The sequence below is a fragment of the Mus musculus genome, chromosome 1 (genome assembly GCF_000001635.26).
Source record: "Mus musculus strain C57BL/6J chromosome 1, GRCm38.p6 C57BL/6J".
NCBI classification, from domain to species: domain Eukaryota; kingdom Metazoa; phylum Chordata; class Mammalia; order Rodentia; family Muridae; genus Mus; species Mus musculus.
Window position 1 is genome coordinate 176878866 of NC_000067.6, and position 14523 is coordinate 176893388.

Genomic DNA, 14523 nt, shown 5'->3' on the forward strand with positions numbered 1-14523 from the left:
GTACAGTTCAGAAGTAGGTGACTCCAGATAATTTTACAACATATTTCTAAGCAAGGCTTTCTATCATATTTTCAACATATTTTCCCTTTCAAGCCGTCAGCTGTTGATGACAAATGACATAAATGCAATGGGGAAAGTATTAAATATGGAAGTGCTAATGAAGCCCTGTGCAGAATACTTCAAATCACAGCCGAAACCCAGACAACCAGAACAAAAGTAGTTTTTATATGAGTAGATGCAACTTTATGATGAGTTCTACATCTTAGAAGATCTTTCCATATTAGCATGTACTGATTTTATTTTGTCCAGTTGGGGGCGTCCCTGATAGTAGAATGGAAAGTTCCCTCAGTCAAGGATTGAAAGCCTAGGACTCCTAAGCAAGTGGAGTGCTCTCTTCCTTCTGATATCCTACAGGGTTTTGCAGTCAGGTTGGCACACTCTGTAATATTAAATATCTTTTGAGTTATTATACTGAACTACAGAAGTATAATATTTCCTACTAATAGAACACAGAAGCAAAGAGTTTGGGGATGATTTAAAATCACATTATCATGTTTAGCAATACAAAAAACAAAGCAAAACCCTACAGTAACAAGAGTGAGTGTCTTAGGAAATGAATAACCTAGATTAAATCCCTTCTAGTGTCTGTTTCTTTAGCATGCTGTCTTCTTAATCAGCCCATAATGCTACAAAGGCTGAAACTGAAGGAGAGCGTCCGTGCTCCCTGGTGGACTGAAATACTAAGTTTCTCTGGTCATCTTTAGTGGTGCCGTTGCGGTGAAGCTGTACCCTCGGGGAGGACCCAGTTTGTAGCAGTAAACCTGTGAGGGTGAGGAGAGGTTTGCATGCTCCTGTTTTTTCCTGGAACAGAATGTGAGGAGAGTTTGTAGGTGCTCTTTGTAACTGGTTTGTCCTGAACAGACAGTTTCAGACGTAGTCGCTTCTCATTCCCTGGGTGATTTGGAGCAGCAAAGCAGCAGTTGTTCTTTGGTCTCTCAGCCATGACCTGACCTTCTGTCTGTAAGTCCGAAGAGTTATTTAGCTTGGCCACCATCTGCACCCAGGAGAGAAATTTACATTTAGCTTTGAAAAGCTGGACATGTCAAGCACTTATCTGCAATACCTACCATGATATAAAACATATTTAATTTTAAAGCCTTGTGTATCATACAGTCATCATAACCAGGAGACTGTCTCTTGGGTTGCAAACAGGTGTTCCCCATAATGCATCATTTTATTCATATTTTAGCTAATCTGGCCACTTGGTAGGTTTTGAAAGTAGGTGGGAAACTGAGCTGGAATGTGGTGAGCACAAGAGCCTCTTTGATGTATACACAGCCGGGCAAATGCTTGACCACTGGAATGATTTTCCTCACGACCTGAGCCTTGACTCTGGCATAATTAGAAAGAAAGGTTAGAGGGGGAACAATGGCTGTCTCTTCCGCCCACTTTCTTCTTTTCTTCTTATATTGTGTCAGGACCCATGGGTGAATTACCCTTCCCATCAGCTCTTTTGTATCGCTCAGGCTTGGAGAGCTGCTGTCAGTCTCAGGGGCTGCTTCTGCACCACGGAAAACAAAAGGCATTTTGTGTGCAGATTGGGAACTTTGTGCCTTGATTTATTTTCTTTTTTTTTTTTTTCTTCTTTCCTTTCTTTGCTTCTTTTTACTTTCTTTCTTTTTTATATAAACATCAGGTACACACACACACACCCCATCAAGGAACTTAAAAGCATATGAGACAAAAGGAACATTATAAACAACCTGTGCATTTCCAGCACTTAGATTCAGTGTGTGTCAATCTTGTCCCACCAGTTCACAGTTTTTTTCTTAACTTCACCTCATTATCATATTTTTCCATCTTAATTTCTAATTTTCCTTTCTCATTGTCTTTCTCTACCTCCTCTCCTTTCACAAAAATATTTAAAACAAATCTCAGATATTTATTATTTTACCTACAAATATGTTATTGAAGGAAAGGCTCATATTATCATATTGTTACTTTGAAGAATATTAACAATAATTACTAGCAAATAGCATGAAGCTTATGTTGACATTTCTTTTTCTCAAAAAGTGTTTTGTAGTTGGTTTATTCCAAAATGTAGAGCAGGTGTGTCTTTGTCTGTTCAAATGGTGCAGTACTGTCTTCTTTAAAAGTAAGTGAAAAGGACACTTGGTAAGCATGTTAGCTTTCTTTATTAGGTTTCCCTCTGAAGGCTTTGTGCTCCGTACTGTGCCGGTCGCCCTGCCAGAGCTGCACCTTCGTCCTCTGATACACTGTGAGCATGTGGCCGGGTTGTGCCTTTGTGTCTTCTCACGTTCCAGAAGGGGCCAGAAACTCTGAAATGCAAACTGCATCATTTCAGAGTCCTGTATTTCAGGTTCAGGAACTTTCAGGAAACTCTGGCTACATTACAGGGTTAGCTCATTTGAAATGAAAGATGCATCTTTGGAATTTTCTTTGTTAATTTTGAATTAAATAATTGAGTCTCAAAGATATTTCTTTGTTGCCTCTCGCCTTTGATCAGGGTCCAGGGCAAGTAAAAAACAGAAAAGAGAAATGTGTTGATAAAGGTACTCGTAGCAGGCTTTGCTCTCCTTATTCTTCAGTCTCTTGTGCTCCTCCTTTTCTTCCTCCTCCCCCCAATCATCGTATTTTAAATTTGTTATGTGACTTAGGGATGTATAAAGCACAAGGGCACATATAGAGGTGGGATGGGGAGGCATGATCCAGAGAGGCCAGAGCATCTGAGGAAGCTGTTCATTGTCTGTCTGAGCTCTGAAGCTGCAAATGATAGCTTAGGAGAATGTTCTGAGAGTAGGGCACACTGACAGACTATGGTGATGGGAGACCCTACCAGAACATTTCATTGGTTTTGTGACTTGCTTTTGCGTCGAAGAGATAGATGAAGCAATGTGTACTGTACTACACAAAGTTAATGTGTGTGTGGTAGAATGAAAGAAGCCAGTTTCGTGGGGCATCTGTAAAGCCTGGTGCCCGTTGAATAGTGAAAAAAATTGTTTGTGGAATTAAACAAGATAGCGAAGAATATAGTCTGAGAGACTGCTTTGAAAAGTGTGGCACATTGAAATTATCCAGGTTGGAAGGCAGCAGAGTTGGGAAAGCAGAATTTGCCTTTGTTCCTTTTGATGACCATAACAGAGCTGCTAAATGTTGTTCAGAAATACCACACTGCCAGTGAGCATAATTATGAAGTGAGAAGGGCTCTTTGTAAACAAGAGATGCAGTCTGCTGATCACAGAGAGGTTGGGGGGGGGCTTCCTACTTAATGGAGGAAACCTGGGTGTTGGGGGGTCGTGGTGGTAGTTTTGGTTGTGGTTAGAAACCTTGGTGGAAAAGAAGGCTATGGTGGCAGAGGTGGTAGTTATGGAGGTCGATACAATGTATTTAGAGATGATGGTGACAGCTATGGTGGTAATCCTGGCTATAGATAGAGGAGACTAAGGCGGTGGTGGACCAGGATATGGAAACCAAGGTGGTGGATATGGTGGTGGAGGAGGCTGTGGTGGGATTATGATGGAGAGAATTTTTGGTGCAAGTAACTCTGGTGGTGGAGGAAAGTATAATGACTTTGAAAATTATGATGGACAACAGCTATCAAATTGTGGGTCCATGAAGGGGGCATGGTTGGTGGAGGATGCCCAGGCAATCCCTATGGTGACAGCTATGGATCTGGCTGTCGAAATGGTGGATCTGCTGGCAGAAGGTCTAGCAAACAGCAGAAAATGGCTATAGTTCTTAGAAAAAGAAGGTGGAGTTGCCAGGAAAGCTGCAGGTTACTTTGAGACAGCCGTCCCAAATGCAAGACGAACTGTAAGGATCAGCCTCAGAGGGAGCGACGGTCCATAGTTAGAAACATCTGCAGCTTCAAAGGGAAGCCCTCTTGTTCACAACTGTCATAGCATGGTTTACAAAACATTATTAATTAATGTAGTGCAGTAACAGATATGCATTTCTGAGGTCAGTTATCTCCTGTAGCTTCATCTTCTCCCCCCACCCCTTTTTATACCAAGTATATTGCCTTGCAAATTGCTGTATAGTGATGGTGCCAGAAATAAAAAAATTAAGGAATATTTAACTTCAGAACAAAACCAGTGCTTGCCATGCCTGGCACTTTCTGGTTTCTGGGATCAAATTCCTGTTCTCACCCTGCTCAGCAAGTGCTTTCCTGACTGACTGCCCACCCTCCCAACCCTATCCCCCCCCCCCTCAGGTTTTTCTAGTCACCCTGTGCAGGGTAGTGTGGGAGTCACTCTCCTTTATCCTAAAGGGAGCAAAAAGCTTTATGCTGAAGCTTAGGGCATGGATGGCCACCTCTGTGTCCTGTCCTGACACATGTATGTGTGTGTACATCCCAGCAGCCCAAGTTCTTATCTAGGCTCCTGCTGGGGGCAAAGACAATACAGATCACCAGCTCCCCCACTTAGAGGACCTGTTTCCTTCCACCCAAGTGCAGGTCCCAGCAGTAGTTAGGCTTGGACAAGGCAGGGACTGGAGGAGAACACATTTCTGAGAACCGTTCCAGGGCTGAAGTGACAGGGAAAGACTTCCACAGAGGTGAACTGAAGGTCCATTGGCCCATCAGACTGTCCCAAGATAAAAGTCACTAAAACTTGTGAGACATCGATCAAATACTAGGCCCTTCTTTGCTATTTCTGGTTTTGTGAAGTAAGGTCTCACCATGTAGCCCAGGCTAGTCTAGAACTTGCTATACTCTGTAGCCCAGGCTCTTCTCAGCTCAGGATCTCACTCAGCTAGTTACAAGGGCTTTTCAAAGTGTCCTGTGGGACTGCATTGAGAACATGGTATCAACACATGCCTGACATGCTCCCACCTGATGCCAATATTCCTTGTAGCAGAAAAGAGTTAGCCAATGGAGACTCATTCAAGCTCTGCTTCTGCCTAATTTCACAAGTGAAGTTTTATAAAAACATGAACAATACTTAAGTGTTCCATTTGCTTCGTTCCGGAGTGGGGCTCAGCAGTTAAGAGCACGTGTTGCTCTTGCAGGAGACTGCTGTTAAGTTCCTAGCACCAGCGCTGGGAGCGCACGACCTGTAACTCCAGCTCCAGGGTATCCAACATCCCTGGCCTCTTCTGAAGCCTACACTCACATGCACACTCACCCGCCTACAGACACTTAGTTACAATAGTACAAACAGATCTTTAAAAAGAGCAGAGCTGAGAAGGTGCGGTAGAGACCACAGAGCCCACAAAACCCAGATATTATCATGATTTCTAACCTTTCTAGGAAGAGTTTGCCAGCCCTTCTCCGAGGGCTGTATTACTAGAATTCTATATTACTAGAATGCCTTACTGGGGAGCATCAGTATTGAATTATAACTTATTGCAATTTACTGGTCTTAGAATAGTCATAAAACAATGCATGCTATATCTCTGCTCTCTTGAATATCTAGCAGCACTTCCAGGTGAGCACCTGGTGACTGTGTCTACATTTGATTAGTAGCGCATGGCACAATAACGACATGTGGCTTAGATGAAAGTGTGAATCCAGCATTATTATTTCTTTACAATTTTACTTATAGGTTAATGTAAATTTTATTTTTTAGAAGTAAGAAAATGGGCATGGCTTTGCTTAGTTGCCTACATATGGTATATCTTGGGGATGATTCTTAACAGTGAGTAGGAAGCTTGGGATAACTCAAAGTCCTTCATGAAGTAATCAAAGCCAATACTTAAGAGTATGCTTGCATACACAAAACATCAAAATTTATGCTTGGAAAAATTAGAGAGAAAAAGGCTTTAAAAGTTGCTCTTAGCCAGCATGAGTCAGCATTTTAGAACTGAAATTATGCATGGAGTGTGTCACCGCAGGAATTACTTCATAAAATCAGTTTACTAGATATTTGGAGGAAATCTGTCTATTTGATGCAAAGAGACCAAACTAAACCCTGCAGCTCCTACAAGTCAGGCTCTTTTAAGACCAGAGGAATACGAATAAAGGAAGGTTGGCAAGTCGGAAACCCTGTGTCGGAGTTTTCAGGTTTTGGGCTGATTCTTTCTAGGAGGATCAGATCTCGATGTTTAATGTGGAAAGTCGGGAGCACAGCAGTTTAATTACTGTGACGGGTGGCGCACAGTTAGTAAGACTTTCCTGACTATAGGAAGATTGGAATCGACTCTTACAGTGGGCCATGGAATGAGCTTCCCTGAAATAGTTTTCTTTTCTTTTATAGAATAACAGTGTGATGTGCCTCAAGACCTAGATTGTGGGCCTCTGGAGCGCACTATGTAATTCTGGGAACACTGAGCCATAGACCGATGAGTTTGTTGGAAGTGGGTAGCTGCAGTGTTTGTCTTTTCTACTTGTGACGTTAGCACCTACAGATTAGAGGAAATCTCTTGCAGCTCTCCTCTCTCTGAAGCTGTACACTCTGTTCAGCAGCCTGAGATAATGGGGAAGTCTGAGAGCTAGACTTCAGAGACTCATCCAGCTACCACCCGCCATCACACTTCTCCCTCTACCGAGTGCCTGGGAGGGGGCCACATGGGCATGGCTTTGGTACATGTAGTCACGTGGTCCTGGTGATGACAGCACCGCTTGCCATCTTCTTCACGCTCTCTTTCAGCGCTGTAGTCTTACACATTCCTGTCCCCTCTCCTCTGTCATACTGCACAGCTTGCGGGGGTATGGCTTACCCAGACCAGATTACTAGACTCTGGGGTAAATAACTGCAAGTCCAGGTCCTGCCCTTGGGGAGTTTATATTCTAGCTGGGGACTCAGAATCCGCATTTGAGCATGCCGTAAGAATACTTGCAAAGCAGCATATCGACAAGTGCAAATTAATGTAGTGTGAACTTCACGCTGGCTGCAGCCCACGAGGGAGAATCTGGTTCCACGTGTGCGATGTAATAAAGCTTCCCTAAGTATGCCCTCAAGCAGTGTTCAGCATACTTAGAGAAATTTGTGTTCCTATCACAGCCTAACTGAGATTTCTGGGAGAATTCTTCAACCTAGCGTCTGTCTAATAAGCCTCTGTCTTTTGTTCTTATCCTGGGTGATGCCCCGGTACAAAATAGAATTCATTGGATTATGCAGATAATTTAACATATCTCTACTTAATAAAGGTCTTACAGTATTGAGCTTATTTTTCTAAAGCACGAAGCCAAATAAGGTTTTCATTTAAGTCAACACTATGTTGGTAAAAATCACAAAATTGGCCATAAAAAAGTAAATGTGTGCTTTTGCTTTGTCGTCACAGAGATGCAACTTCAGGCCAGTGTGGCGGGGACAGCAGGCCAGTGTGATGGGGACAGCAGGCCAGTGTGGCGGGGACAGCAGATCAAGGGCCTTCCTGGCTGCACTGCCTGCACTGCACAGCTGTGCGCTAACAATTTCCTGGTTATTTTTGGTGACAGGATGTATATATCTCAGACTAAAACATAGAAACATACATATATATTCATATTATAATCATATTATTTATTGGGTTTTACTTATAATTTAATTTTCCAGAATAGGTGACTATTCTCTTCACTATAGTTATTTTTTTTTAATTAAATGAAAAATAGAAGTAGACAAATCGTGTTGATATCAATGGAAAATACTGATTTAAGCCTATCTAAGAGATAAAGGCATCAATAGAAAACAAAACCTACACATTGGGAAGTAATATGAGCTAAGCATTTGTTAACAGACTCTTTCCATTGGATAGGAATTGAAAACGATAAGCTGAAGTCTGCATACTTTTTAACTTTAGATGTTGACTCACCAGGCTACCCTGCTGGGCCTTCACAGTGTCTACTTACCTGCCAAGCCTGCAAGTCTGGTTACTATTAGGTGGCAGCAGTTATGTGAATGTGTCCCTGCAGGCCAGCAAGCTGACAGGCATTAGACGTGGGACAGCTATACTATGCTTTAATGGCTCAGAAATATACCAGCACCAGTATCCAGCATGAGCTTCACTAATTAATACCTGAGTATACATTTAAAACAGTGCGTACGGTACAAACACAGACACATTGACAGAAGTGAGTGACTCTATATCATAAAATGGAGCAAACTGGTTTTTTTGTTTGTTTTACCTTCTGTTTTGTGTTCATATTCAGTTATGATATTGCACGTTGCAATCACAGCCTGCGGATAGTCTTGTGTTCTCCCTTTTCAGTGAATATTATCTTAAACATTTTTGTATTGCTTCTGTTTTTTTTATACTAATCACCGTAATATGGCCATTTACATAAATTTCTGCAGGAAGATGGTAGGTCAGATTTTGAAGAAACAAAGCCTTGACATTTAGAATCCAGCCACCTTAGTCTTCACTTGCTGCTCTAGTCCAGCAGCCATATGTTTTGTGCATTGTGCTGGCCTATAATGAATTTCTGTCAAAGAGAAAAGGCAAGGTAGCTATGCAAATCCATTTCTCATGTCAGTATCAGCAAACTACAAAAGGACCTGGGGACTTGGAAGAGGGAAAGATGGCATCCTTGCAAGGTGGTCAGGATGTTGCTTAGCGCAGATGGGAGAAAAGGGCATTTGGCTAGAAGGTCCAACATGGAAGCTTGAGCAAAGGAGTGAGAAAGGGGAACACAGTCAGGGAAAATACATGCCTCTGCCTCCTAGCATTAGTTAGCTAGCAGCATCTCCTGTGTGGTCCTTTAGAACTGTCTGCCCGTGGAGCAGGAGCATCTGCATCGTGCTGCTCCCGGCTAATTGTGCACTTACACTGAAGGCCCTGGAGTCCGGCACTGGTAAGGTGCTACACTTTAGAAGTGTGTGTGTTTGTTCTTCATTTCTTTTTGTAGTATTCTCTGCCACTCCACATTTTTAGGTGACCTTGAAAGGGAACCCAGGCTGCATGCATGCTAGCCCACTAGCCCAGTGGTAGAGCACAGCCGTTGAACCAGCGTCCCCTTCTTGGAGACTGAGTCTCACTGTGCCTCGGGGGCCACCATAGGACTCCCAGGCTTAAGTGATCCTCCTACCTTGGCCTCCACCACGTCTACCAGAAAACTTAAGATTTTCAACATTTCGAAATACACAATAACATTTTATTGGCAATGTTAGGATCAAGTAGGAGTTTGTTTCCTAGAAATAAATAATTGGGTTATCTTGATACATAGAGCATTTCCAATGTCTTATGATGGGGATGAAACAGATTATACAGGGTGTATCTGTATGCCATGAACCCAAAGACAACATTTTTCCCCTGGTGCTGGCTAATGAAGCCAGAACCTCATGTGTGTAAAGTATGGACTCCACCTCTCAGCCACATGATTGCCTCAAAACTCCTTGCTGTGGCAAGGAGGAAGCCTCCTGGAGATGCACTTCCCTTCCAGGTAAACATAGAAGGCTGAGAAGTGAAGCACCCCCCCCCACTCTGGTTTTAAGTTTTTGTATTTACAGAACATATTCTCTTCCCCACTTTGAATTTTGAATTAAGTATTAATAAAATAAATAGAATCTGTACAGAGTCTCAAATGCCACTCCACACTTTCCAGTTATTCACTCTCATTTTGAAAAAAATGACACCTGTATTGAGATTATAAAGCTTTATTCTCAACAATTTTAGATCAAATTCTTGTTGTGATTAATAATGAAATAAATGCCTAGCCTTTTAACAGTTTAATTTAATTATAAAACAGTCATCATTTAATTTTCCATAAGAATTGAACCCTGACACTAAGTTAAGGCTACTATTTATTAAGCATCAGCAAACTGTCAAAGTTGGAACTTGGGGATATGGTAGCTTTTCTAGAGCATATGAAATTCAACGTCCTCAGCCAGCCGGAGTATGCCACAGTGGGAGCGCATGATAAAGGGGATGTATCTGTGACTCCTATTTGAAAAGCACAGTGTTCACAACTGATTTTCTTTTCTTCTTTCTTGGCACATTCAAAATGCATCCATAGAATGAAGTATGGATGTTCCAGAAACAGGTGAGCTATAATATAATTATCTTAAGTATGTTTTCAATGATTAAAATGAAAACAGAAGATATCTTGGATCCTCAACATGTTCCCTCACCTTCAGGAGTTTAATTTAGGGCTATTAAAGGTGTATAGTGTTTTAAGCCATAATGATATCATTATATGATAAGAACAAGATGTTCTATGCTAAAGGAAGATTCAAATATGTCAGTCATCTTTTCTTGACTGTAAGGAACATCTGACAACAGCCAACTTACAAAGACAAAGGGTTTTTCTTTTTTTAAGATTTATTTATTTATTATATGTAAGTACACTGTAGCTGTCTTCAGACACCTCAGAAGAAGGCTTTAGGTCTCATTATAGATGATTGTGAGCCACCATGTGGTTGCTGAGATTTGAACTCAGGGCCTTCAGAAGAGCAGTCAGTTCTCTTAACCACTGAGCCATCTCTCCAGCCCCCCAAAGGGTTTTTCTTGACTCATAATTTTAGAGTTTCAGTCTACTGCCCATTAGCTCTCTTGTATAGATTTGGAGTGAGGCCACACATTGTGTTGAGAGTGCGTGACAGATCAGACTGACCCACTTTGTGTCAGGAAGGAAGAAAGAGAAATGGGAAGACACAGAAGTCTCACTGCCCCTTTGGGGCCATGTCCCATGGCCTGAGATCTCACACTGGGCCCTATCTCTTTAAGCCTCTACCACTTTCAGGTAAAGCTAGGCTGGAGAACATGCCTGTGACATGTGGCACTTTGGAACCATGACAGTGACACACTAATGACTTTGATCCAGCTGCACTTGAAAGTCTATGTGTGGTTATGTATTCCAGCATGTCTCAGCAATCTGTAACCAAGAAGTGAGACTGAATGCCCCCCCCCTTAGGCAAGCCCTGAAGTTTAAAGTGTCACATGCTGAATCTAACACCCTTTACACTCACCTCACCAGCCAAGAGTGCAAACAGGCATGGTAGAAAAGAGAAAAAAGTGGGAAAGAAAAGATGGGAAAGATTTTAGAAGATGACCTTGTAATGGTGTTTGTGTTAAGAATTGTGTTTGGGTCATTCTTTACATGTCCTCAAATCCTGTGACTCGGAAGGGGCAACTGTGATCAAAACCCATCAGGATAACAAACACTGCAGTTATGTTCAGAGGGAAACACAGTAGTGGTCTTTGAAACCTCTGATTAGTAAAGTTTTCTTCTCTCTCCTATTGCTGCTTACTAGCAAGTACTGTCACTTAGGGTTTTTCAGAGAATGCCTTTTGTGGTATCTAGGAATAAGATGTATGGAGTGAGACTGAGATATGTTCACTGCTTGAGCCTTTCCCTAATACACAAGAGGTCCTGGGTTCCATTCCCAACATTGAAAAAAGAAAAGACAAACAAAAACAAAAACAAAAAAACTTGGGAGACAGGTGGATTTCTGAGTTTGAGTCCAGCCTTGTCTACAGAGTGAGGAAAGAAAGAAAGAAAGAAAGAAAGAAAGAAAGAAATAAAGAAAGAAAGAAAGAAAGAAAGAAAGAAAGAAAGAAAGAGAGAGAGAAAGAGAAAGAAAGAAAGAAAGAGAAAGAAAGAAAGAAAGAAAGAAAGAAAGAAAGAAAGAAAGAAAGAAAGAGAAAGAAAGAAAAAGAAAGGAAGGAAGGAAGGAAGGAAGGAAGGGGGAAGAAGGGGAAGAAGGGGAAGAAGGGGAAGGGCAAGGGGAAGGGAAAAGAAAGGGGAAGGAAAGGGGAAGGAAAGGAAAGGAAAGGAAAGGAAAGGAAAGGAAAGGAAAGGAAAGGAAAGGAAAGGAAAGGAAAGGAAAGGAAAAAAACTGTTATTATTAGTGTCTCTTTTGTCAGTGGCCACATCTAAATGATTGAAGAAAAAGTCTCAAATAATAAACACTGTCTAGAGGGGCCCTTAAAACTCAAGAGTAATAACTTAGCCCAGCCACATTTTATAGGTGATTAGGCTGTAAGTGAGCTGTAATTACCTTATTTCTATGTATTTATTAATGTAGGCTGTAAGTGAGCTGTAATTACCTTATTTCTATGTATTTATTAATGTAATAGTATTGTTATTCATTTTACATATATGATGTACTGTTGCCGTCTTCAGACATACCAGAAGAGGGCATCAGATCTCATTACAGATGGTTGTGAGCCACCACGTGGTTGCTGGGAATTGAACTCAGGACCTCTGGAAGAGCAGTCAGTGCTCTTAACCTCTGAACCATCTCTCCAGTCCCTTAATGTAATAGTTGTTAAGAAGTATATGTCACATCCAAATAGGCCAAATAATTCCAATAAAAGACGAAATGTCTTTATTGCTCTTAGAATTCATTTTGATTTGTTTTATATTGTTTCGAGAGTCTTGCTGTATAGCCCAGTCTGGCCTAGATCTCACTATGGTTCTTCTTTTTTAGCTTCTTAGGAGTTGGAATTACAGGCACGTGTTACATTACTGGCTATATGTTACATTAGGAGTATATAAACAATGTTTAAATTTTAATACTAAAAGGTCAGGCTTCTTTAAACCTAGAGAAATTATTTGCATAGAGATTTCTTTAGAGAAAATAACCAAATGGTAAAAGGTATATGAAAGGACACTTACCATTAACTGTCAGAGGGATGTAACAAAACTCATGTGAGATACCACACTACATCTCATAACCAATTGGTAAAAGGCATATGAAAGGACACTTACCATTAACTGGCAGAGGGACATGGCCAAACTCATGTGAGAATCCATACCACATCTCATAAACATAGCTCTAATTTAAAAGACAATAATAATAGGCTGGTGAGGTGGCTCAGTAGTCAGAAACACTTGTCATGCCAGCCTGGGGGTCTGAGCCCATGCCTGGAACCCATGGTGGAAGGAGAGAATAGACTCCCGAAAGTTGTCCTCTGATTTCCACATGTACACTTTGGCATATGTGCACTTACATGCACATACATGCATCATATATGTACATGCATCATATATGTACACACAGTGAATGAAATGAGACAGTAGTGCCATGTCAGCAAGACCGTGCAGAAATCAGAGCCCTAATTTTTTGTTGGTAGGTTTGTAAAGTGGTTCAGCTGCTGTGGAAACCAGACTGGCAGCTGTTTGAAATGTGCCTACCCTACAGATTGGGGTAGAGGGTTAGACGAAGGATATGGTCAAGCATTCAGGCCCCCAAAGCAGCCAGCCTGCAGTGAAATTCTCATTCTACTGTGTTACCTGGTGAGCCTCGACAAGATGCCTAAGATGTTCTCAGTTTTTAGTTCTCTATAAAATGATAATAAATTCAACTCCTGCTCTATCAAGTGGTGTAAAATTAGAGGCAGTTTCTGTTGACCAGCACAGCAAAATGCATGCCATAGAGTTGCATAATAAACATTAGTAAGTTATTGTATATACTAACATTACGCTCATATTCACATTGTCTCCCTAACCTCTCTTCTATGTTCCTTTCTTTATTCCTTACAAGCTTCTTGGTGATAAGGGATCATGATGCTGCCTGGACCAGTGTATGGCTGGGTGGTCATCTGTTAATCTAGCTTTCAGAGGTAGTTATCATTTGGATTGTGTGTAAGCCACACCTTCCATTGTGAGATCGTATTGAAGAAAATTACAGTTAAGATCCCTAATGGCACATATCTGCCGCCCTGGAGTTGGGCAGTGACCTGTCCTTGGCTCTTTCTCAAAACCTTGGTTATTTTTGTTTGGGCCCGTTCTGTCAAGCCCCTGGCATCCAGTTTCTGGCATATAACGAATCATCTCTCTGTCTGATATCACATATATTTGACATATAGTGAATCGCCCTCTCTGGCCGATGTCACATACACATTTTTATCACTAGCTGTGTTGTCCTCAAAGGCTTGAGCCGTAGGGCATGGGTCACAGCAGGGCAGAGTCCTGTGACAAGTGCTTGAAGGCCTCTGAACATCTTCATATGCCCAGGTCCATAGGATTTCTGACTGATGTTTAAAAAACAAAATCATGTGTATTTTTGTATTTTAAGAACCAGACCATATACCTTCAACATAATTTAGTTAAGTAAAGAAATCTTTACTTTTTTTCAGTTTATCTTTAAAAAAAATTTTGTGTGACACAATGGGGTTCATTATACCATTTTCTTACATATTATATTTTCTTTTTATTCGCCAGTCCCCTTACCCTCTCCTAACATCCCCTCATACTTTTGTTGGTTCTCTGCTCTCCCAAATAGTTTCTACCCCCTCCTGCCTCTATGTCTACATATTCTATTACCCTTTCTTGTCCTCTTATCCCCTTTAGAGGATCTCTTAATCCCCTCTCATAGTCTGCCTTTTTCTTGTCTGTCTGCCTGCCTGCCTGCCTGCCTGCTGCCTATCTATCTATCTATCTATCTATCTATCTATCTATCTATCTATCTATCTATCTATGTACATATACACTTATCTATCATTTATGCTATATTTCATATACACATACACATATACACACATACATACACACACAGGTACACAAAGAGAGGGGTGAGAAAGAGTGCCTCTTTCTGCATATAGAAAGAAATGAGGCAAAAACTGTCCTTTTTTTTTTTTTTTTCCATTTTTTATTAGGTATTTAACTCATTTACATTTCCAATGCTATACCAAAAGTCC

General features: G+C 41.3%; 1 protein-coding gene across 17 annotated transcripts in view; it reads left to right on the forward strand.

Moving 5' to 3' along the window:
- The window catches only part of Sdccag8 (serologically defined colon cancer antigen 8), a 205779-nt gene that overhangs the window by 64206 nt on the left and 127050 nt on the right, over positions 1–14523 (forward strand). For 8 of the 17 annotated variants that reach the window (XR_003947261.1, XR_003947264.1, XR_003947266.1 and 5 more), the window contains one exon: positions 9896–9922. The exons of the other annotated variants lie outside the window; for them this stretch is intronic. Coding sequence is in view for 3 of the 8 variants with exons in the window: in NM_001357390.1 (NP_001344319.1) it covers positions 9896–9922 (27 nt within the window). In the remaining 5 variants the exon portion in view is untranslated. The remainder of the gene's footprint in view (positions 1–9895; positions 9923–14523) is intronic. 17 annotated transcript variants of the gene reach the window in all.